Source organism: Melampsora larici-populina, assembly GCF_000204055.1.
Source record: "Melampsora larici-populina 98AG31 unplaced genomic scaffold MELLAscaffold_59, whole genome shotgun sequence".
Lineage (NCBI taxonomy): Eukaryota > Fungi > Basidiomycota > Pucciniomycetes > Pucciniales > Melampsoraceae > Melampsora > Melampsora laricis-populina.
The window spans coordinates 232,274-257,777 of NW_006768823.1; the positions used below are offsets into that span (position 1 = coordinate 232,274).

Consider the following 25,504-nt stretch of genomic DNA (forward strand, 5'->3'; position numbering starts at 1 on the left):
TTCCGGGGTCCTGTGCAATCACTTAGGGTGTGTTCACTTAAGGAATTTCTGACCAAAAATCACATTCTGTAAATTTTTCAATGCAAAAATGAAACATGCACCACCAAATAGACACTTTAGAATTGCAGAATGTGATTTCTCACCAGAAATTGCTGAAGTGAACGCGCCCACTTAAGGAATTTCTGACCAGAAACCACATTCTGTAAATTTTTTAATGCAAAAATGAAACATGCACCACCAAATGGACACTTTAAATTTTGCAAAATGTGATTTCTCACCAGAAATTGCTTAAGTGAACACGCCCTAAGGAATTTTTGACCAGAAATCACATTCTGTCCTTTTTTGTGTCTTCTCAATGACTCTCAACAGTAGTTGTTTTTGAGTAATCCCACTGATTGTCTTCTTTCTTCTCCATGATACACCAATCCTACTGGCTTGATGAAAATGGACCGGGGTGGAATTCCATTTGACTTGGGTTTTGTTCATGAGAAACATAGAATTACATTTCATTGATGGTTGGGAGATCAAGAGATGATTACATATGAATTGATCATTCCTCAAGATAGCCACCCAAGAAAGATGTGGTTGATCAGTGATGTGATTAGTAAAGAAAGACCCATGATGATGAATTTTAACCCCAAGCCGCTGTAGAACTAATCTAACCAAATTCATCAGATGAAAAAGAAATCCATGAAAGTGGAATGAAATGATTAGTCTGATTTTTTGAATTTTTCCGGTTTCAAAGAATAGTAAATTCAAATCAAACCAAAAACACATACCTATAGTTTACAATCAAATGTCCATCAGTTGAGAAACATTTAAATAAGTTCACGACTGTATCATCAGGCGCAGGAGAAAAAGAAGAATTGATGTAAAGAAACTTTTGAAGACCCGAACCAAGATAACCATTGAAATGTCAGATGAGAATTGTAAATCACCGAAATTAAGAAAGAAAGAAAGAAAGAAACTAACGACTGAATCTGAAGGTTTAAGACCTAATTCTTTACGTAAGAAAGCAATGACCGTCTGAAACCGATTAGAAGCAGTGATCTTGTAAAAGTTTTGCTTCATGATCGGTGCAGCACCAGTTGCTTTGAAACGTACGACCACTGTTTATGAAGAGACCGAACCCAAAGAGTGGAAAACAGGGAAAACAAGGAAAACAGATTTGATTAGTATTTTTTGTTTGAAATTGAAAGATAGAGAGAAAGAGAAAGATCAGATTGAGTACCTTTTGATAGATCTCTTTTTTTGTAATCATCTAAAGCTTTTGTAGCTTCGATGATGATTGGATCATCAGTAGAAGACATTTGTAGTTTGAACGAAGTCAGTGAGACTCTGATTCAGACTCAGACTCAGAGTGGTGAAGTGAAAGTCATGAGAATGGTAAAGTGAGTTTAGTAAAATAGTTTTGGACTACAGACTACAGTTTAAGTGGATTTGATTTGATCTGATTTGATTTAAATCCAGTTGACCGTCTCTTCACTCTTCAATCTTGATCGAGACATCATCAACTTAAACTAATCAATCAACCATCAACCATCAACCATCAATCATCAAATATCAATCTCAAGATGATGGCTGAACCTCAACATATGAACGTACCACCTTTCGATCCAAGTCTCATTCATCATTCTGGTTTAGCTAATTTACATCCTTTAGCAGTTTAGTACTACTCTTCATTCGATCATCACTCATCATTCTCCTGACTTACAACTCATCTCATTCGATCTATTTCTTGGATTCAGATTCTCATTGATGAACTCAAATCTGATGATGTAGCTTCTAGGCTTACATCTATTCATCGATTAACTACTATTGCTTTAGCTCTTGGACCTCAACGAACACGTGAAGAATTATTACCTTTTATTCATGAAGGTCTAGATGATGAAGAGTTGAGTTCGATTCTACTTCTTCTCTTTCGCACTCACTATCACTAATCTAAATTTCATTTGGTCACTTTCTCGATCTTCAGTGAAGTATTGCTTGCTGTGGCTGGAGAGCTGAATGCAGCCTTTGTTGAATACCTTGGTGGACCTGACTATGCTCATCTCTTGTTAGTGCCCTTGGAGAACCTGGCATCAGTCGAAGAAACCTTGGTTCGGGATAAGGTAAAATGACCATTCATCTGATCGTATCTTCTCACCTATCATCCATTTAGCTTGACTGATATGTAATCTATCTTCCCACTGGACTTCTTCTAGGCTGCCGAATCTGCCACACAAGTTGCCGGTGTACTTTCTCCAGCGCAGATCGAAGAATTTTATGTACCCGCTATGAAAAGGCTAAGTGTAGCCGAATGGTTCACCAGTCGATCAGTAAATCCTCTTCGATTTCGAATTTGATCTTTTTTCCCACTACCCATGAATCTGAATCGTCTTTCTTGGTCATGAAAACAGACTGCTACAGCTCTCTATGCACCTGCTTACCAGAAAGCCACAGACACTACCAAAGATGAGATGCGCCGGATGTATGCTGCTCTTTGTACTGATGAAACACCTATGGTCAGGCGAGCGGCTGCCAAAGAGCTTGGGGTAAGTGACAAATTCCTTCTCTTTCCTCCATCGCTCGCAGCCTTTCCGATGATCACCATCCTTTATACAGATCTCTAATTGAACATATAATTTATATTCTTGAACTCATCTCAACCAAACTAATCTCGTACATCCATCTCGCTTTGGGACATTTAACTTCAGCCCTTTGCCAAGGTTCTACCACAGAACTACCTAGTCTCAGATGCAATTCCTGTCTTTCGAAAACTAGCAGCGGACGATCAAGATTCGGTCCGACTGTTGACAGTGGATGCCTTGATCGCAATAGCATGCTCATTACCGGACAAGGCGATTTGTAAACAACAGCTCGGTCCTACTATGAAAGCTATGGTTAGCGACAAGAGTTGGAGAGTACGTTATATGATTGCGGATCATTTCGTCCAACTCGCGGAAGGAGCTGGTGAGGATGTCATCCGGGAGGAACTCGTTGGTGCCTTTGTACACCTCTTGAAAGATAATGAGGCAGAGGTACGCACTGCAGCTGCGGGACAGATACCAGGTGAGGCATACTCTCCATCATCTACACGTTATGCACCTCTGGATGATTGGCTGACGTAATGTGGCATTGTAGGATTTTGTAAACTCATTGACCGAGAGGTGATTCTATCGCGGATCTTGATTTGTGTCCGAGAGCTTGCATCAGATACATCACAATATGTCCGTGCTGCCTTGGCAAATCAAGTAGCTGGACTTGCCCCACTTTTGGGCAAGGAGGCTACAACTGAACAACTTCTCCCACTCTTTCTTCAATTGTTAAAAGATGATTTTGCCGATGTTAGACTTAACATTATCTCGAAAATTGAGCAGGTCAATGATGGTGGGTCCCTTGTCTTTTCAATCTCATAACTTTTGAAGAAGTCACTCATTTGTTCACCCTATTGACTAACTCGACTTATCTTCATCAGTGATCGGAATTGAACTTCTCTCTCAAGCTCTTTTGCCTGCAATCATGGAACTATCTGAAGACAAACAGTGGAGAGTCCGACAGGCGATCATTGAATACATTCCATTATTGGCTACTCAACTAGGAGTGTCATTTTTCGATGAACAATTGGCAGACTTATGTATGAGCTGGCTAAATGATGCAGTCTATAGCATCCGAGAATCAGCAACCATCAATTTGAAGAAACTGACAGAAGTGTTCGGTGTCGAATGGGCCAAGACGGCTATCCTTCCAAAGGTCTTGGCTATGGCCAGCGATTCAAATTATTTACATCGAATGACTACTATCTTTGCTATTCGGGTGGGTTTTAAATCCTCATCTTCCCTTTTAACATTGTGACTAAATTTTGATTGGCGGATGTTTTTTCAGACTATGGCACCAGCATTAGATGTAGAAGTGATCAAAGGACCGATCCTAGATACAGTGATTGGATTAGTATCAGATCCGATTCCCAACATTCGATTCAATGTAGCCAAAGCATTTCAAACGCTTGCTACAACGATTGCAGGACAACCAGGTGGTAAAGAAGTAGCAGGAGAACGAATCTTACCTAGTTTAGCTAAATTAAGAGACGATAGTGATGCAGATGTTAGATTCTTTGCAGAAGAAGCTATGAGTGAAACTGCGGCGGTTGCATCGGGTGAACAAGCTGGAGCTAGAGATACGTTGATGAAATCATGAATTACAGTTTGATTTGATTATTTTTGTTTTGTTGATTTGGAAGAAAAAAAAGTAGAGGTGATGGTGGTTTTGAGGATTTCTTAATGTTTTCTTTTTTTCTTTGTAATGTGATGAAGTGTGTGTGCGTGTGTGTGTTTTTTTTTCATAAAATTGTTTTTACATGATTTTTTTTTGTGAAGAAAAAAAAAACTTTCATTTTTTTTCTCAAATTTCTTTATCTCTATTTTTATTTCTATCTCTCTCTCTCTCTCTTACATACTTTTGCACCTTATCTTGACTGATTTTCAAATTAGGATAAGAAATATATTCACAAAAAAATAAGTTGAGAAGGTTTTGGTTTTTCCAAAGTTTGTTTATTAAGGTTTGTTTTGATTTGTGTTTTCAAAAAAAAATTTAAAAAAATTTTTTTTTTATGAAGGAGTGAGATTAAATTAGATCATTTGTCTTCTGAAAAAGGAAATTGAAAGGGAGAGAGAGAAGGATAGAGGAAGTAAGATTTGAAAATTGTGGATTTATGTAAACTAAAGGGATGATTATATTTTGAATTGAGGATTTGATACAGCTGTTTCAAAAAAAATGTGGCTATTGTTGTTATTTATTTTATTTTTTCATATCTGTGGTTTTCAATCTAGTAAGAAAAGCACGGAAATGGCCAAGAATGAAGGCCAAGGTTGAATCACATTGCTTGGCCAAACCCAGCTTCAACCCAAAGAATTTAGAGGAAAAAGTCAATGATATCAGGTGCAATAAGTTGGAAAATGGTTTTTAAGTTACTAATAATTGATTTGAAGGTTCAAGAAGGTTAAAATGTGAGATAGGAGGGATATATTAGTCAGCAAGAACTTTGATCATGAGGATTGATAAAGGAGGAGTGAAATTATTCAAGAGAAAGGGAAATTTGAGGATGGTAAACAAGGGCACTACACCACAGGGTAACTTTTTGTTGGAATACAAGCAAAAAATTGGTCCTGTCAAAATCTGGCTGGTTGGCCTGGAAAGAGAACAACCAGTCTTTTGGCGAGCAGAAGATGGTAAGAGGAAGTGTTCTCAAGGAACGTAAAACCAGAGGCTATGAAGTTAAGGTTCAGTTTTCACGTTTGCCTCCATAGATGTGGTTCTAGGCATCCCTGTTTTATTCTGACAACAGGAGAGCTCCTAGAATCCATTCTTTGGTCTGGGAGCTCCTCTCCATCTTCCTCAACATTGATGCCTTAACCCACAAGGGGTGGATGGTGTGGCTATGGGAGGGAACAAAGAGGTTCACTCAATCAGCTCGCCAATGATTTGTGAGGGTTGGGTATGCAAAAGAGTACTCAAGGCTCAGTAAAAATGGCAAGGTAGGTTTGTGATTTTATATAATTAAGGTTAAATTTCATATATAATGTAATTACAATAAAATTATAAAGAAAAGAAAGGATGAGGGAGAGGGGAACTGGCCTGTTTGGGTAAATCCAGACAGGCTACAGTTAAATGACTCCTGAAGAGGAGATTATTATTATTAAGAATATGAAAGCTGGATCCAGGGCTTTCCTTCAATCTTCAAAGGGACTGATTGGAGAGTGAGGTATAGAGTCACTAGTCCGGTTGTTATAAAGTCACCAACTTATGGTTATTCAAAAGGTACACCAACCTGAGAGTTGATATAGGTCACTAACCTACGGTTGTTCAGAAGGTACACCAACCTGTGAGTTGATATAGGTCACTAACCTGTAGTTGTTCAAGAGGTAACTAACCTTGAAGTTAATTGGGAGGTCACTAACCTAGAAATGATCTACTTAGGGAAAGTAGAGGATCCAAAGAATGAAGGAAGAGACTACTTTATCTTTTAGTCAGGAAGCTGCTTTAAAGATATGAAGTGAATCACTAGTCTTATGATTATAAGACTTTTGATTATGTACTTCAAATGAACTTTAAAGGGTTCTTTAAAAGAGGTATGTAATAAATTGCTTGAGGGAAAGTCCTTGAAGGCTGAGAGAGGAGGGGTTTATATACTCTCCTCTCTAAACCTAATTGTAGTGATATTTGATTGTATCATTACTGTGGTTTAGGGTTTAATGATTATTATTAATTATTATTATTATTAATATTACATACAGCCATTCCGATATTGCTTGTCGCGCCTTTTTTGAAAAGAAAAAGTTTGTGAGCTTGAAACCTAAGTTTTAACTGGTTAAAACCTGAAATTTGGCTGTATCGCCTTGAATTACAGCCAAGTTTGAAGTTTTGAAGAGTAAAAACTTAGGTTTCACTTTTTCTTTTTCAAAACGGAGCGACAAGCAATATCGGAATGGCTGTAATTACATATACGTGTTATGTAATTTACGTAGTATAAGCATTTTAACTCTTGACACTGAGTTATGAGGTGTAATTGGTGTTTCATTACATGTTACATATGTTATTAAATGTATATGTATATGTAATTGATGTTTGTATATGTTTGATTATATGTTACATGTGTTTTATAAGCTGTATGTACATGTAATTAGGTTTATAAGTGAAAGTTCAATATTATAAGTTAGTTTTGGGTACATGTATATGTACCCAGGGCTGACATGATTGGTGGCATACAAACCTGTTTTGGAGACGGTCTGTAGGCTGCCAGATGGCCCATCTGGCGGCGGCAAGGCATTCTTGCCTTTTGACCGCTGCACCACTGATCATCCGGTGGTGGTTCTCCACCACCAAGAGAATCTCGTCTTCTGATGGTATTCCATGCCTGGCATTTGACGGTATGGATTACCCTGTGGTGGACAGGATTGATTCTTATGTAATGATTGATTTGAGGGATTTGAGGGTTGCCAAGATTTTTATGATGATTTTTAAAGGTGATCTTAAGAATACAATGATCTATAAAGATCTTATAGTGGAAATATATTGATAATAGACTTGTAGAGTGGTGAAAATGGAGGTTTTTACTTAATTACATATGTCAAAACTTGTCAGATCAGGATGGGTGATCAGTCTTTTCACAAGGCACAAAGTGTAAAGCAAGTCCATGACAACGTACCTCAGTATGAGTGATGAACAAAATCAGGTAGGAAGAGACGGACTTTACCCAAAGTTCCCCTGTGGGTATTTACACAATTCCGGCAGTCTTTCGTAAGCACATTGCCTATGACCATATTTGCGCCACTGGTCAAAGTATAACTACAGAGATGAATTCTCAAGTTATACTTAAGAATGGTGCTCACCACCAACTCTCCCTCCTATGTGCCTATCTGTCTCTTGCATTTTTAAATTTTTGTCAGTCTGTTACACCCCATCCTGAATCCGTTTTCAAATTTTTCTTAACAAATATTAATATCTAATATTAAGAAGAAATTTTGTCCATCCCACCCTCCCTTCTTTTTAGGAGAGACATACCCCCCTGAGGGAGACTATGGCTCTCCATACTCACTTCTTTCTAAGGAATCTCATCTTCATGTTCTGATTTTGATAAGGTCTTTGAGTAAATAGACTCCTCATCAAAAGTTGCCAGAATGAAGATGGATTTCCTTAAAACTGGCCCTCTCTTGAACCTCTGGTTAGGAGAGGGCCTCTAGCCCATACAGTTATATCCTCAACAGGTTGAAGACCTGTCGAGGGCATAACATTTCCCAGAAAGAAAGAAAAATGAGGAGAAATGGATAATTCAATCAATGTAGAATGTTCCATTTCATAATTTACAAACTTTACTCCACTTGTAATGAAGGATTTGTGGAAACATTATAAGAAATCAAAGAGAATGGCGTGAATTTCAACTTTTGTGCTAACACACATGTAACAGCATTTACAACACAAAAGGTTGATTTTGTCAATCTTGACAGCTCAATTACTCATTTATCACACATGAAAAGTAGCACTGTGTCCGTGTAGGGTTTGCTCATTGACAAGCACACACCGACTCCCTTTGAGGCAGAAAGGGAAGTTGTGCATGCTTGTCAACAAGCAAACACTACCCGGACATGTTGTAGGTCATGTCATGCCCTCAGAGCATTGCCACCAGGCAGTGCAAAATCTCCAATACAGGCTGTTTTCACCTCTTGTGGGAAAATATTTGAGCCATTGGACCGTGGAAACAGCCTGTATGGGTTACACAACGTCCAAATCTTGACCGGGAGAGTGCAAATTTGGATGGCATACAAAAAGCCAAAGATCACCAAAATCTAAAATATTGTCTGACCTTCCCTGTTATTTTGGACGAGTTGAACAATCCTATGCTTGGATTCAAAGCATATACTGTTTTCACCTGCCCGATTTTACATGGCCACGGTTTTGCCTACCTCTGTGCAAATCTGGCATACAGGCTGAGACCTGTCAAAAGGTCATTGTACAGAGTACTTTTTTACATGCCAGCAGTGGAGATGCTCTAAGATTTGTGGGATACAAAGTCAAAACTGGGATTTTTTTCCCAGTTTCCCAGTTTTTGTTTTTGGCTGTGTTTGGAACTTTCCCACGTTCTCCCAGTTTCCCAGTTTGTGTTTTTGGCTGTATTTTGAAAACTGGGAAACTGGAAAAAAACTCCCAGTTTTAACTTTGTATCCCCTAATTGCTCAGAATCATGAGATCTACACACTGCAAATATAATGTATTTTTCCAAGGTGAAAAATGATTACATTTATTCTACAAAATAATCAATTCTGCATTAATTCTGCATTAATTCTGCATTAATTCTACATTTTTCTGCATTAATTCTGCATTTTTCTGCATTTTTCTGCATTAATTCTGCATTAATTCTGCATTATTAATCATTTTGTGCATTAAACTCGATCATTTTTCACCTTGGAAAATTACATTATCTTTGCAGTGACAAGATGAGTGTAGTAATTCAAAATTGGAGTGCTTTATAAAAAATGGTAATTCTAAAATTGGTTTTTCTGTGTGTGTGTGTAGGTTTGTGTGCTGAACCCTTCAAAGTCACTTGATATCAGAATCATGTTTTTGCACAATACAAGAGTGGTGACAGGCTAAAATTTGTATGAGGAAAATTTGAAAAGCTTGGAGAAGCTCGGCTGAATTTATTTCAAGGTTTCACATTGTTTAGAGCCCTCAAAAAGGGATTTCAAGCAAAACCACTTGAAAAATTTTCCAGTCTCTGGCCAAACTTGGGGCATAGCCCCCAAGCCCATCTTTGAGAGCAGTTGTGGTTGCATTGGAAGTCAGGCTGAGCCCTGGACCCAAATCCCTGACACTCCCGCCCCCAAACCCTTGGAGCAAGGGTTTTTTTAAAGTGCTACTTGGCTTTAATTGCATACAACACTAACTAAACAAGTTAAATAAGAGAGAGACAAGTTTACCTTTGAGGATTGGCCATCTAGTAGGAGCAAGTGAATTTGTTGACTTTTTGGACATCTGTGGATTAACTATTTTTTTGACATTTGTCTTATCACTTTTGGATTTTTCTCTTCCAAGAATCTTTAGAAATGAATAATTTTCACAGGTTTCCATCCTTGAGGATTTTGGATCACTTGTAAATGTGCTGACTCAGGATCTATAAATGGCTCAAATTCACTTCTAAGAATATTGATTAGGGGTAGATTAGAACTCTCTGTGAGCAAATGTTAAGAGAGTATCTGGAGTGTTTTGATTGTGGATAAGATTGAATTAATTAAGTCTCCTTTTGGTTTGGTTGTAATGTATGAGACTTATTCCAGACTTGAGTCAAGTAAGGGAGTAGGATGATCTAGAATGTTGGAGTATGTGTGGGTGGCTAGCCTTGTTTTTTGATCTTTGATGAATTAGAATCCAGTTCTCCAAGTTGAATGCTGAAAGTGGATCGAGTTTAAAATTAGGTGGAATGATCTAGTCTACTTGCAGTTTTTGATTTTGAGATTGATTGGTTTGAAATTTGAAGCCTGAATGAGAATTGATAAGTAGATGAAGAAGTTGAATGAGTTTGATTGGATTGGTTTGAGATTAATTGAATATGATTTATGGGAAAAAAGTTGAAGAAAACTTGAATATTTTAAGATATTCGAAAGAAAAGACTTTACATAAGCTTGGGAACGAATTAGAACATCATCAAGGATTCACAAGTTTAACTTTGACTAGAATAGTAGATAAATACTCATCCTCATACACTCACTACTCAACTCACTCATAATAAGATGCCAAGTCAGTCTGATCAAATGGACCCCTCAAGTTGAACATTTTAGAATTTTAATACCAGAAAAGAGTGTCTGTTGGATATCATCTCATTCAATCGATTTAACAAACAAACGAATCAATCTACCAATCAAACTTGACTATTCACAACTTTCTACGAATTCCAATTTACGCTAACACAGATCGACTAAAATTAGAAAAACTCATTATTCTCAATTCTCAAATCAAACTCGCTTCGTTCCGACTACATATAGACCCGTCGCCTCTTAATCTGCCAATACTTTCGGTCACGCTTCTCACACCTGGATTTCTTCAAAACTCCTTTTCTAGACTCACTGTCCTTGGGCTGATTCTTCGGGACAGACACACTTTTGACCACCCCAGGGATCTCTTCAAAGCTTAATTCTATACATCCCAGACACTGGTCACCATCTCTGTCGAGTTACGTTACTTAGGAAGAGCAATCAGTTGAGAAACTAGGACCTGCAACTGTTCTTACTCACTGTTTACACCCCGGCCTTGCTTCAATACCTTACATACATCTTCAAGTCTTTCCATTCGGAATTTCAAACCTTTCGCTTCGCTCTTACGTCATCTTTCGCCATTCGTTGTGAGTCGTGTCTTGCGCGTTCGACCAAGATCAACTTCTCCTGCGGTCTCACCTCAAGGCCTCGACACTACACGGCTGATCTGCTATCAATCAGTTTAGTCAACTTCGGGGACTTCATATACGTTGATATCAATCCTTTCGATCAACATTCAACACTCCCATACCATATTGGTCTACTTACGCCATCCTCAACCCCAGCTTTCGACCTCACCCTTATACACCGACCTATCTCTTCAATCTCTGATCCTTACTCTTCTTACCACTCAAAATGCGCAAATTTTTCATTCGGAAGAAGTCAGGTCCTGATTCGCCTACATCAGCTGCAGGATCCAATAATTCACCACCATCTGCAAGTTCAGCTAGCGTAAGAGATAAAGTCAATCTCTTTGAAACTCCGCCCACTCATATTGCCGATCGATCTGGACTCGGCTTGCAGATGCTCGATGACAATCGTAATGTTCTTTCTCAAAATCTCAATCGCCGCAAGTCCAATTTGAAGCATAAGTCACTCGCTCATCATTCGCTTGATTTAGCTACCTCAGGTCACAATGACACCAAGGACAAACGTCAAGTTGCCTTCGTTAGCCCACCCAATACTTCTGGTGAGTACCAACAGGCCCTATGTCCATACAGAGCTTTTTTCATCTTGAGGATTTCATCGCACATCATTGCAATTGAGCGGTAGCGCTCAGCACATGAAGGATGTCACGAGGTCTTTGCCTCTGGACGTTATATCAATTGTCTATGAGACTTGAATCGTATTCTTAGAGCTAAACTGAGGGTATAGACCCTTGCCTGAGATTCTGTAGTATCCCTCGAATCTGACCAACAAAATCTGTGCACTCTCTCTCTTTCTTTTCTAATGTCGTACATTCGATTTTCACTCCACCGTATGCTTGCCTCATGGTTTACGAACCCACGAAGCTGACTCGACCATCCTTGTTCACGTGGATCCTCTTTCTCATTGTCTTCTCCCTCTCCGCCACGCCCTTGCTATCGTGATTGCAGCCACCACTCGACCACCATCACCACCAGCACTCATACCGTCTCTTCCTTCTCATCGTCCGGCGACGAGTACATCGGGCCCTTCATCCGGTCGGGCAACTCATACTGCGAGCAGTCAGTCTTTCCATCATCCACCCTCAAGCATGACTTCACCACTTAGAAATTGGCGACCCGATGGGATCGGAGCCTCAGGCTCTTCAGGAAGTCAACATGGCTATCTTCCATCATTTACCTCTCCTGGGTCCGCCAATGATCATGGTAATGACAGAGGCAGCGGTTCACTGGCCGAGAGTAGAGCTATCAGTCCTCTTTCATTCATGAGCTACAGTCAGTCTGGTCGTCGATCTTCAGGGGGAATGACTATCGGACCAGCTCAGACATGGGGAGGCAACCTCATTGGAGGACGAATGGGTGAAGACATTTATCAGCCGATGACATGGAGTGAAATGACTGATATGGATCTGGTCGAAAATCTAAGTGGTCGGGAACGGACCCGCCAGGAGGTCTTGTGGGAAATAGTGGCAAGTGAAGAAAGATATGTGTCAGAACTAGTCGTACGTTCTTTTGAAGCCTTTACCCAAACGTTAGTTGCAATAGTGTTGAAGGCCTTCGCTTAAATTTGTCACAGTCGTTGAGGAGCAACTACATCAGCCCTTTGCTTCATCCTCTCATCTCTCCTGCGCTAACTTCTCCCCCACCTCCATCGAGTCGAGTCACTTCGCCTTTCTGTCAAAGTCCTGTCCCAAGCAGCACAGCGAATTCAAGTTGCCCAACAATCACCACACCTCCGAACAATAACTCCGATCTTCTTCCGATCGCCGCCCGCTTCATTCGTAGTCCATCACCTCAGTCTCATATCTCATTGTCCAATCGAAGCGGTGATAATATTCCAGATATGGAGTCAGAGGACTTTCATCAGCCTAACCAGACATGCCTGACTTCACCAGATGGATTAGGCGAACTGACGAATGGGAAAAAATCGAGTCAAAGTAACACCCTTAGAACGTCTGAGACTCGAGGCGGAGGTAGCCGCACAAAAAAGAACTCGCTCCCGGACTTTGCTAGTGGTCATCATCAGACTTACAATGGTCTTAACCATCCGAACCGATCATCCTCATCGATCAACCAACCTAAGACAAGCTCGAATACAACCTTGAAAGGCCTGCGGCAGTATCTAAGACCTCCTATATCTAACAAGCTTCATAAGAATCACAATCAAACTTTGAACGGTATTGGAATTGAATCTTCTTATGAATTTTTATTGCCTGAATCACTTCGGATTGTCTTCAACATCATCGACGAAGGAATGTTTCGCGGTCATGAGGATCTTAGTGTTCAATTGAAAACAAAGTACCTGGAACAGTTTCCATTGGTCCGAGATCTGACTTCTGTTTGGGCTGAGCAGGTATGATCTCTTTGCCCTCTATATCTCTTTATTTCATCTGGCTTTGCTCATCCAAAGTCGCAAATTTTTTAGTCTTGGATCATTCAGATATATAGTATATATGTCATGCATCTCGAGAGAGCTTTGAGAGACGTTGAAGAAGCTTTGGCAGCCGCTGGTCCCAAAGCGTCAGGTGTTACGAAATCTCAAAAACGTTTTGCAAAGCTCATAATGGTGCGTTCATCTCACACTGCACATATGTTGTTCTCCATCTTACTGAGTGTGGTATGCTCATTGGGTACAGCAATTGGAAGAGAATGCTGCTAAGCAGGGTGAATGTGGATTGGCTATCTGTCTGTCAAAACCTTTTCAGAGGTTGCTAAAATATCCACTTTTATTTCAAAACTTGTTATATCAGTCAGTCTTCCTGGCTGAGCTTCAACTTGTGTCTTTTCGCTGATCAGCTTGTTCCTCAACAGCACCGATGCCTCAACGCATGAGTACGAAAGTGCCCATGCCATGGCTATCTCGATTGATAGTATTGTGAGAAGTATTGAAGACGAAAAGATCAGTGAGGAGGAAAGGGACAAAGCGCGTGACGCCTGGTCCCGGATCGAAGGGATGAACGAAAAGGTAGCTTATCTTGCCTCTCTCCGCAATCCTTGTAAACTATCCTGATCACTTTAATATTCGGTTTCGATCCTTGAAGGTATTGATGGTTCCCAAGAGTGATAGACTCTTAATGTCCGAAGAATCAGTATGGAAACCAATCCCTGGAAAAGAGAAACGCACATTATCCGACGCAGCCGAAGGCAGCCGGCCCACGACGCCTACTCATCCCGCTCCTGAGGCGCTTCCTTCTCAGACCCCGATGTTCAAGAAAGATCACAAATCGACGGCAGATCGCTTGAGAATATTGAAAGGTCAAAAGTCCTTTAGGAGACTATCGGATATGATTGGCTCTGAAGCCAAAGAACCAACGATGGGATCCAAACGGGATGTCTGGCTAGTTGTATTTTCGGATGTAATTCTTCGATGTCAGAGAGTTGGAGTGACCAGAATGTCAACCAGCACATTTTCATCATCATCAAAGGACAAAAAGAAAACGAGGAGATCCTTACCAGGTCGAGAACGTAACCTTTATAAATTCATCAAGATTGAACGATGGGAAAGACACCCATCGATCGTTTTAGGCGAGGCTAACAAGCTACTCGAAGATGAAAAGACATCCATCAAGGAATCGTATTCCGAAACAGTTGGATCCAAACCTCAGCTTCGAGTCCAGATACAATCGCCTGATGGAGATGAGGAGTCAGAAACCATCCAGCAGTCTGGTACTGGCGACTATGAACGTATGCGACGGGAAAGCGAGATGAGGTTTGTCATTTAATCATTTCGGAGTGATGATCAGCCATAATACGAACTGAATTGATCATCTTTGACTTAGTTTCTCATACGACCTGGATGATCCAAGACCAGTTGCATCCAACGTTTTGAAGCCCATGACGAACACTATGAAAGGTTCCCAACTGGCCACATCCTCCGTCACCTTCAGCAAAGCGGCGCCTCCCGCTCGAGTTCTATCCCCAACCACACAATCTGTCATCAACAAGAAGACTAACGCTGTTAGCAAATTTTCCAATCGAGTGCCTGCTGGTAATGCAACCAGCGCTAGTACATCTGGCAGTCTATCTGCATGCGCGTCCCCTCCCTCTCAGCGTCCGCCAACGGGTCATTCAGGTGCCTATACAGGGCCTAACACGACTCTCCCACTCGCATCTCAGTATCGATATGAGACACCCACGACAAGCACGTTGGCGAAGAAGATGCAAGCGGGTAGTAATGCACTTCAGTATTCGACCAATCGAGCACAATCACCTCCACCTGTCACTAGACCACCGATCACCGCAAGACGACGAGCAGGCAGTACGTCAGGACAAAATCCAACTGGGGCGAACGGAACCCCTACTGCATCTCGAAGACGATCAGGTAGTACAGGACCCCCATCACCACCGATGAGTAAAAGTGTCAATCATAAAGCTCGAACACGAAATTCGGCAACAACACTGGTGACCACCAAACGAAACTTTGTGAATAATGCGGATAATGTGGATCCAAGACATCATACTACTCAAACACTTCGTCAGAGTGGAATGAGCATCTCAAAACAACCTAGTGAAGATTTTTCAGCCTTTAAAAGTTATTTTGATTCTTCTACTACACTTAGTAATAGTCAATCACGGGCTTTAGCATTTCCAAGTTCTTGAAGATCATTCAAGTTCATGATCTTTGTCAATCGGGTTTTAGCGTTCTTAAAGATTTCTTTCTATTTATTTTGTCTTTTGGGGTATTAGGTTTTTTTTTGATTAATTTCTTTTTTTCTTTCTTTTTGAACGGAGGGAAGAGGATTTTGAGTGTCTGGTCTTGGTTTATCAACAGATTATCAAGTTGAAGAAGAACGTCATTTTTGTGTTTTTGTTTAAGTTAAGGTGGATGGATGTAACTGAACATTCCTTTTTTGCTCACCATCTTCTTTTTTATGTTCTTATCTATTGGAATTGCTAAAAAAAAGTTTTTTCTTTTTCCTAAATCGTCATCATCATTATCATCATCATCATTTTTTTTTTGATTTATTTATATTTTCGATTTCTTTTAATTTCTTTTAAATCGTTTAAACTTTATGACTTTTAGTTTTACTTACCTAATTAACCCTCTTTTTAATTATCCATGATTTTTCTTTTTTTTTTATTTCAGAATCTCTTTTTCGTTAACTTTCTTGTTTTTCTTTGATAGTTTTTGTGTCAAAAGGAGTTGTTTTGGTTGTTTTGATTGATTTTTTTTTCTTTCTTCTCTCTCTTCCTATGTCTCTTTTGTGGGTTTTTTTTTCTTACAATCTTTTTTTCCCTTATAAATTGGACAATTAATTTAAGTTTAATCTATAATAATCAAAAAAAATAGTTTTGATTTGATTTGTTATTTTTTTTTTTTTTTTTTATTACGATATCACTCATTTATTATCTTATATTTTTTTATAATTATAACTTGATTTTTTTTGTTTTGACTTCTGAGGTGGAGAGGGGGTTTCGTTATATTCTTTGAACAATTTTTATTACACAATATACTATCATTTTTCTAAAAAACACTTGAAAAATAACATCATATAAATTATAATAGATTTGTGAGAAAGGAATATTATAAATGTGATTCTTTTTGGGTATGATGAGATTAGCGGGTAAGATTCGAATCAGTTAGTTGTGAGAATGAGTTGAAAGTAGATATGTACTGGGTTGATTTCTGTGACATAGAACTTGAAGACAATTGTGAGTCTGCCTGACTTCAGGTAAACATGGCCTGTAGGTCTAATGTTTTGCATCAGCTCAAAACGGTCCGGCAAAGTACGGGAAAAGAAAGATCACGAATAGCGCATCTTCAAACTGGAAGATTCAGAGACCACCAGACCAAAGAAGCATAATCAAGGTGAATGCATTCTCTTTAGTTGTGCACTTCGGAAGCCAAGAAGTGATAAGAGTTATGAATTTGTATCTTCGAAACAAAAAACGTTGGCAGATCTATCGATTCGCCAACGGACATCCACGGAGTGTCACGGAAACACCTTCGAATTCCTTACCTGTTTGATGTTGTCTTTTGTATGATTTAATTGTGAGCCTACTGATCATCAGCTCGAATAGTGTTATCTAAAACAAGTTCCTCATCAGTCGATTATAGAAGAGTTTTAGTTTAGTTTGAAATGTTGATGAGCCAAAGCACATGCTTGAGATTCTTGAGTCAATCAACTCAAGTGGAGGATGAGGAATCTATCTCTATGAGGTCTGGATATTTGGATAAAAGATTTTTGGGACAGGTCAATCTGGTTCTGCTGAATGCTGAAGATGAATCTTGTGGTTAATTCGTCAAGCATCTTGGAAATGTTGTGGAGAGGAATGAGGAATTATGTAAGCTGTGTGTGCGCGTGTAGGCTACACTAACACACGCGTCATGTGATTAAGTCCGAGAGTCACTCAATAGAAGGCTACAGTTACAATCCCACATCACCCACATATGCTACAGTCGAGGTAAAATTTCTCTTCAATGCTCCGATCCAAAAAAAAAGTTGAAACACCATCTGTTGGATCTTCCGAGACGCACCCTGAAGGATCAATTTTAATGTGCAAATTTTCCGACAAATTCAAAAGCAGCTTTCAACACTTCTAGTCAAACACTCTCATCTTTTCATCTTTCGCTATAGCATCAATTTTTTATACATCCTACCTCATCAGTCAGTAAACCACGCGAGGCAACCACAGGGTACATTTTTTCTTTGATTTCAAGTCGGAAACAAGATGTCTACCTTTACGAAACCCATGTCGGAGGCCAGCTCTGTAAACGGTACTAACGGAATGAATGAACCAATGGATGTTGCGTCCCGACGAGCAGCGGCCATCAAAGGACCGGGCGGAGTGTCTGTCAACCTTATTCTGAACTTTTTAAAATTTATCATCATGATTTACCTGCAAGTTTGTCTGATTCGCGGATGAATTGTGTGTTTTGGGACATAGTCGATCACCCGTTTTGTCCCGCTCACCATCGATTTCTGGCACTCGAAGAGGGATCCCTACATTACCTTCAGCATGTCCTTCTATTGCGGCACTTTCCGCTGTTTACACTGCTACAGCTGGCGAAAGTGAAGATGGGAACCTAGACGGTCGAGAAGCGCTATCGAAGAAAAGTATGGTTCTCGAACTGGCTGATGGTACAGTTTACCAGGGTTACAGCTTTGGCTGTCCAGGGAAGAGCGTTAGCGGCGAATGCGTTTTCCAAACTGGTTCATAAATTTTATTATCAAGTTTTTCAATATGATGCGAAATGCTGATGTTTTGACATCAATTTCAATCCCTCTTGTCTCTTAGGAATGGTGGGATACCCCGAATCGCTCACCGATCCGTCCTACGAAGGCCAGATCTTGGTCCTAACCTATCCACTCATTGGATCTTATGGTGTTCCCGACCGAGACGAGCTTTTTTCGACGTCTGGATTGTCTGCTTATTTCGAATCTTCACGAATTCACGTGGCTGCCCTCGTTGTTGGCTGTTATAGTGGAGAAGAGCTCGAATACAGTCATCACTTGGCTAACAGCTCTTTAGGTCAATGGCTTCAAGCTGAAGGCATCCCTGCTGTCTATGGATTGGATACCCGAGTCTTGACGAAAAAAATCCGTGAACGAGGTGTGATGCTTGCGAAACTTTTGGCCAAAAATGAGACGAATTGTGGCAGTCCTTTGATTCAAAAAACCAACTTTCCAAAGTTGAATGCATTCAGCCTCCTCAAAGACTCCTGGCGTTCAGATTACATTGATATTCCATTACATGATCCCAATGTCGAAAATCTAGTTTCTTTGGTGTCTCGCAAAGAACCAAAGGTTTATCAACCTATGGAAATTTGCTCCCAAAATGCAGAGCCACATATCCTCATGCATCCCACCAAATCCCGACCTATCCGAATTCTGGCCTTGGATGTCGGAATGAAAGAAAATCAAATTCGATGCTTTATTCGTCGAGGAGTCGAACTAAAAGTGGTTCCTTATGACCATGACTTTCTGAACCCATCAATTGAACCGGAAGGGTCTTTCGATGGTCTCTTCATCTCCAACGGACCCGGTGATCCTACGATGGTAGCAAGTACAATCCTCGAGATCCGCAAAGCGATTCAGTTGAAGTCTTTCCCTATCTTCGGAATTTGTCTTGGTCATCAATTATTAGCTTTAGCTGCTGGCGCCAAAACTGTTAAGCTCAAATACGGTAACCGAGGTCAAAACATCCCCTGTACAGACCTCCAGTCTGGACGCTGTTATATCACATCTCAAAATCATGGTTATGCTGTCGACACCCCTACTCTTCCTAGCGACTGGAAGGAATTATTCGTAAACGCCAATGATCAAAGTAATGAAGGCATTTACTCAACTCAATATCCATTCTTTAGTGTCCAATTCCATCCCGAGAGTGCCCCAGGACCTAAAGACACAGAATTTCTCTTCGACGTTTTCATTGCTAGCGTACTTCGCTTCGCTCAGGACAAGACCTTTCTTCCGGTCACCATGCCCGGTGGTGATATTCATGAAAACATTGCTAAAAATCCTAGGGCTACGGTCAAAAAGGTCTTGGTGCTTGGTAGTGGTGGACTGTCCATTGGTCAGGCTGGTGAATTCGATTATTCTGGAAGTCAAGCCATCAAAGCCCTCAAAGAAGAAGGAGTTTATACTATCTTGATCAATCCGAACATTGCCACTATTCAAACTAGTAAAGGGCTCGCTGACAAAGTCTACTTTCTCCCGGTCACACCTGAATTTGTCCGAAAAGTGATTCAATACGAAAGACCTGACGGAATCTATTGTACATTTGGTGGTCAAACTGCTCTTGGTGTTGGAATTGCGATGGCTAACGAATTTGAAGGTTTGGGTGTACAAGTCTTGGGAACGCCGATCTCTACAATCGTCACAACAGAAGACCGTGAAATGTTTGCTTCTGCCATGCTGGAGATTGGTGAAAAATGTGCGATGAGTGCTTCAGCTACTTCTGTGGAGGAAAGTATCAAAGCAGCTAGTACAATTGGTTATCCAGTGATTCTACGAGCGGCTTTTGCTTTGGGTGGACTTGGAAGTGGGTTTGCTAATAACGAAGAAGAATTGGTAGAACTCTGTGGCAAAGCTTTTGCTATCAGTACTCAAGTTTTGATTGAAAGAAGTATGAAGGGATGGAAGGAAATTGAGTATGAAGTTGTCCGAGATTGTAGGGATAATTGTATCACTGTCTGTAACATGGAGGTGAGCCAAGTTCACAAGCATGCACCCTACATCTGAATGCTAACGATAGTCAACCCATGTAGAATTTCGACCCGCTGGGTATTCACACTGGTGATTCTATTGTGGTGGCACCCTCGCAAACACTCTCGGATGCCGATTACCATATGCTTCGAACAACGGCTATCAATGTCATTCGTCATTTGGGTGTAGTGGGTCAGTAATCTCATGTTCTTGAGTTTCCAACTTCATGATCTGACATTTACCAATCTGTTTTGATATCAGGTGAATGTAATATACAATACGCTCTTAATCCTGACTCCAAAGAGTACGCCATCATCGAAGTCAATGCTCGACTTTCTCGCTCGTCTGCCTTAGCGTCTAAAGCTACTGGATATCCACTAGCCTTCATCGCAGCCAAACTTGGCTTAGGAATTCCTCTCAACGAGATCCGTAACACAGTCACCAAGGTGACTTCCGCATGCTTCGAACCTAGCTTGGACTACTGTGTGGTAAAGATGCCGCGATGGGATCTGAAGAAATTTCAAAGGGTATCCAGTCAACTTGGTAGCAGTATGAAATCCGTGGGTGAGGTCATGGCCATTGGACGGACCTTTGAAGAAACGATTCAAAAAGCGATTAGGTCCGTAGATCCTTCGTTCACTGGATTCGATAAAAATACAATCGTCTCCGACGCCGAACTGGAGACTGAGTTGCGAAATCCAACGGATCGCCGAATCTTTGCTGTTGCCAATGCATTGCATGCTGGGTGGACGGTTGAGAAAGTCTGGGAAATTACAAAGATTGATAGATGGTTCTTACGTAAACTTGAGCATATAGTTTTGATGGAACAAAGCATTCGAAAATATAATGCTTCACACTTTCCTGTTGACTTATTGCGCTACGCCAAACAACACGGATTTTCGGATTATCAACTTGCTAGATTCTTGAATTCCAACGAGCTTGCTATTCGTCGGATTCGGGTCGAGTTTGGAATCATGCCATTTGTGAAGCAAATTGATACGGTGGCAGCAGAATTCCCAGCCTTCACTAATTATCTCTTCACCACTTACAATGCAGTAGAAAATGATGTTACTTTTGAGGATAGGGGAATTATCGTTTTAGGATCGGGTGTCTACCGTATTGGATCATCGGTCGAGTTTGATTGGTGTGCTGTTCGAGCGATCCGTACACTACGCGGTCGTGGATTACGAACTATCATGGTGAATTACAATCCAGAGACGGTTTCCACAGATTTCGATGAAGCCGATCGTCTGTATTTCGAAAACATCAGTCTCGAGACAGTACTCGACATTTACGAGACCGAAAAATCTAGTGGAGTGATTATTTCGATGGGTGGGCAAATCCCAAACAACATCGCCTTACCTTTACATCGTCAGAATGTCAAGATCCTAGGAACTTCACCGGAAATGATCGACAATGCAGAAAACCGGTACAAATTCTCACGAATGCTTGACAAGATTGGTGTTGATCAACCTAGATGGAAGGAGCTCACTACTATTGCCGAGGCCCACACTTTTTGTGACGCTGTGGGGTACCCCGTCTTGGTGCGACCGTCCTACGTCTTGTCAGGTGCTGCTATGAACGTGGTCTACTCGGGTGATGATCTATCTGCCTATCTTGCTCAAGCAGCACAAGTTTCTCGCGAGTATCCAGTCGTAGTCACCAAGTATATCGAAGGAGCCAAAGAAATCGAGATGGATGCAGTTGCCCAGAATGGGAAACTGGTCATGCATTACGTTTGCGAACACGTTGAGAATGCGGGTGTCCACTCTGGTGATGCAACACTTATACTTCCTCCTCAAGACTTGGAACCTGAGACAGTTCGACGCATCGAAATCGCCACCCAAAAGATTGGGAACGCACTCAATATCACCGGACCGTTCAACATTCAATTCATCGCTAAAAATAATGACATCAAGGTAAGTTTTTTTATGATTAGCTTCTTCTCATTGATTGGGTAGTGAGCTGATCAATTTTATCACTTCTTAGGTGATTGAGTGCAATGTTCGTGCCTCGCGTTCTTTCCCTTTCGTTTCTAAAGTCACTGGAGTCGATGCCGTTGCAATGGCCACCGATGTTATGTTGGGATTCCCTGTTCAAGCATATCCACCGCGCAATCTTCCACCTGGGTATGTTGGAGTTAAAGCTCCTCAATTCAGTTTCAGTCGTTTGGCAGGTGCCGATCCTGTTCTCGGGGTCGAGATGGCCTCAACTGGGGAAGTTGCTTGTTTCGGAAAAGACAAGTATGAAGCTTACCTAAAAGCTATCTTGGCTACCAACGTTCGGCTACCAAAGAAAAGTGTTCTCTTCTCTATTGGTGCTTACGCCGATAAATTGGAGATGCTGCCATCTGTGCAGCGTCTTTACCGACTAGGCTATACAATCTATGGTACTGCTGGAACAAATGACTTCATCAGCGTAAGTCCAATTTCCAAGTTATCATGATTAATAGTTGACTCGATAAAGATGCTCACATCCATCATTCTACAGGAACATGGCATTCCGTGCAAATTCTTAGAGGCTTTCTCTTCGGAAGAAGAGGCCAAGGGACAAAAAGCAGAATATTCTTTGATCGATCATTTGAAACAAGGCAAGGTCGATTTGTTCATCAACTTACCCAGTCGAAATCGATTCAGACGACCTCAACAGCACATCTCACGTGGTTATCGCGCTCGAAGGACTGCTATTGATCATGCGATCCCATTGATCACCAATGTGAAGAATGCCAAAATCTTGATCGAGGGATTGGCTAGGTACCCTACATTGTCTATCAGCTCCACGGACGCCAAATCCTCCCATCAGACAATCCGCTTCCCAGGTTTCATCGACTCTGCCGCTTTTGTCGACAATCTGAATGACATTCAAGCAAACTCTCTCGAACAACTCTCGCATGCAGCTGTACGTGCTGGATACCTTGTGTTGCAGTGTCTGGCTGTTGGTACCACTGGCCGTTTGGACGATAGCAAGGTCTTGGAGTCTGCCAAAGCATCTGCTTCTGGACGAGCTCATTGCAACTACTCTTTCTCCGTCGCAGCTACTTCTCACAATGTCTCTACCCTCGACTCTCATCTTTGCGACCACGCAAGTGCGTTGATGCTACCATTCAGACGTTTACCAGGTGACGTCAATCAAGCCGTCGCGATTGCAGCCCACTTCGCCTCTTGGCCATACGACAAACCGATCATGACTGATGCTAAAACCACTGACCTGGCATCAGTCTTATTACTTGCTAGTCTTCATGACCGAAGTGTACATGTGATCAACGTTGGGTCTGCCGCTGATATAGAGTTAATCGCATTGAGCAAAAAGAAAGGACTACAAGTCACCGCCGACGTTGCAGTTTACACGCTATTCTTGAATCAAACCGACTATCCCCAGGCGACATGCTTGCCAACTCTTCATGATCAAGAAGTCATATGGGAGAATCTAGAGCACATCGATACCTTCTCTGTTGGAAGCGTCCCCTATGAACTCGCTGTCCAATTAGAAAAACCGTATGTCCCCGGAGATGGTTATGAAGAATCGACTCAACTCTTACTAGCTGCCATAAGTGATGGTCGTTTGACAATGGAGGATGTGACCTCTCGATGCTCAGACAATCCTGCCAAGATCTTCAATTTGCCTATCCCCAAAGGTACTTATATGGAAGTTCAAGTCGACCGCCCAAACAGGTTCTCAAAGTCCACCTGGTCCCCCACTCAGGATCAAGTCTTTAACGGTACAGTTCATCGTGTGGTTTTCCGTGACGAGACGATCTATTTGGACGGCTTTTCGCACTCGAAGGCCGGAACGGGTGATTACCTAACTGACTGTTTCACATCGGCAAATCGCCCGGCACTCGATCCCAAACCCAAATCTTCGACACACCTGGTTCCCAAGAATATGGTGCCTGCTATCGGTGCTGTAGGCTCGCCTGATATCTCGGGTATCCGCTCACCTCTGGCGCTAGGAATCACATCTCCTAATCTACTGCCAAATGGAGGCACATCGCAACCAAGTTTCCTCTCGCTCTCACATACGGAGAACAAGAACCAAGGAGCAAGCTCTCGGGCCATGCGCATCAATGATTCTCAGCAACTTTCATTCCCACCCATCCCCCAAAGGCTTTCGCCTCCCATTGTCACATTCGAACGCGATCCCGCTTTCTATCGTCGACACATTTTGACCGTTGAGCAGTTCACCCGACATGACCTACACGGACTCTTCAATGTAGCGCAAGAGTTGCGAACACAAGTCGAACGCAACGGAGTCTTGGATATCCTCAAGGGGAAAGTCATATGTTCAATGTTTTACGAACCCTCCACGAGAACATCAGCCTCCTTTGAAGCAGCAATGTGTCGATTAGGAGGTCGAGTAGTCTCAATCTCCGCCGACAAATCGTCCGCTGCCAAAGGCGAATCATTAGAAGATACGATCCGAACCTTGGGATGCTACGGTGATGCTGTCGTATTGAGACATCCCGCAGCAGGTAGTGTTCAAAGTGCAGCTAAAGTTTCATCAGTCCCTATCATCAATGCAGGGGATGGAATCGGTGAACATCCTACACAGGTAAGTTTCAAGCCTCATCTATGAGTATGTAAGCTAAAGCTAAAGAGTGGTTTCTTCATTTTTGGTAGGCTTTTCTGGATGTCTACACCATCCGTGAAGAGTTAGGAACTGTGAACGGCTTGACAATCACTATGGTAGGAGACTTGAAGAACGGACGAACGGTACATAGTTTAGTGAAGATCCTTTCCTTGTATCAAGTCAACATCAACTTCGTCTCCCCACCATCTCTCAATATGCCCGATAGCGTTAAGAGTGTGGCCTCCCGGGCTGGTATCAAATTTCAAGAGTTTTCAAGCTTGGAGAAAGTGATTGCTGAAACGGATGTGCTATATGTCACGCGAATGCAACAAGAGAGATTTACGAGTCAAGCAAGCTATGAAGCAGTCAAGAATGCATACGTAGTCAACAATGACTTGCTCAGTAAGGCAAAGAAGCATATGATTGTGATGCATCCTTTGCCTCGTAATACAGAAATTGACCCAGAGGTCGATTTCGACCCACTCAGAGCGGCTTACTTCCGACAAATGCGACATGGTCTATTTGTACGTCTTTTCTCTGTTAATATTATGATCCTTGATCCTATCTAACTTTCAACCTTGTATGCTTGTTTAGGTTCGCATGGCTCTGCTCACCTTAGTTTTATCGCCATGAAACGAATTTTATGACAAGTTGGAATGACTCAGGTTACTTGAAAGTTTCTTCTTTTGACTCACTTTATTTCATTTTCAAAATCAAAAACAGCATCTTATGTGCATCTGAGAACTAGATTTTTTACCCTATACGTTACAATACAACTAAGCATACCATACGACATCAGTGACTATTTGCAATTGAATATATCTTCTGCACGTTTCAGTTAATCCAAATTGCCCAAAGCCTT

The 25,504-nt window shown here is 41.4% G+C and overlaps 4 protein-coding genes across 4 annotated transcripts; 3 read left to right on the plus strand and 1 right to left on the minus strand.

Annotated features, from left to right (window-relative positions):
• Positions 1-631: 631 nt before the first annotated feature.
• Positions 632-1,310, minus strand: MELLADRAFT_93305 (uncharacterized protein; the record flags this gene model as incomplete). The annotated part of the gene is made up of 4 exons (XM_007416344.1): positions 632-653; positions 780-880; positions 973-1,109; positions 1,232-1,310. The coding sequence occupies 4 exons, from the start codon at positions 1,308-1,310 to the stop codon at positions 632-634; spliced, it is 339 nt and encodes a 112-aa protein (XP_007416406.1).
• A 172-nt stretch (positions 1,311-1,482) lies between these two features.
• On the plus strand, positions 1,483-4,501 carry MELLADRAFT_79246 (uncharacterized protein; the record flags this gene model as incomplete). Its single annotated transcript, XM_007416287.1, has 9 exons — positions 1,483-1,664; positions 1,749-1,894; positions 1,976-2,111; positions 2,205-2,318; positions 2,400-2,534; positions 2,697-3,051; positions 3,124-3,369; positions 3,458-3,795; positions 3,865-4,501. 9 exons carry the CDS (start codon positions 1,575-1,577, stop codon positions 4,174-4,176), a joined length of 1,872 nt encoding a protein of 623 aa, XP_007416349.1.
• Positions 4,502-13,112: 8,611 nt separating this feature from the next.
• On the plus strand, positions 13,113-14,427 carry MELLADRAFT_26699 (uncharacterized protein; the record flags this gene model as incomplete). Its single annotated transcript, XM_007416288.1, has 6 exons — positions 13,113-13,280; positions 13,353-13,541; positions 13,564-13,676; positions 13,739-13,892; positions 13,969-14,016; positions 14,110-14,427. Coding segments are annotated over 6 exons (990 nt in total), but the record flags the coding sequence as incomplete, so codon positions are not given.
• Positions 14,428-17,975: 3,548 nt separating this feature from the next.
• Positions 17,976-25,471, plus strand: MELLADRAFT_45459 (uncharacterized protein; the record flags this gene model as incomplete). The annotated part of the gene is made up of 9 exons (XM_007416289.1): positions 17,976-18,081; positions 18,167-20,076; positions 20,139-20,268; positions 20,338-21,995; positions 22,066-22,494; positions 22,567-23,869; positions 23,984-24,624; positions 24,693-25,166; positions 25,237-25,471. 9 exons carry the CDS (start codon positions 17,988-17,990, stop codon positions 25,273-25,275), a joined length of 6,678 nt encoding a protein of 2,225 aa, XP_007416351.1.
• Positions 25,472-25,504: the final 33 nt, after the last annotated feature.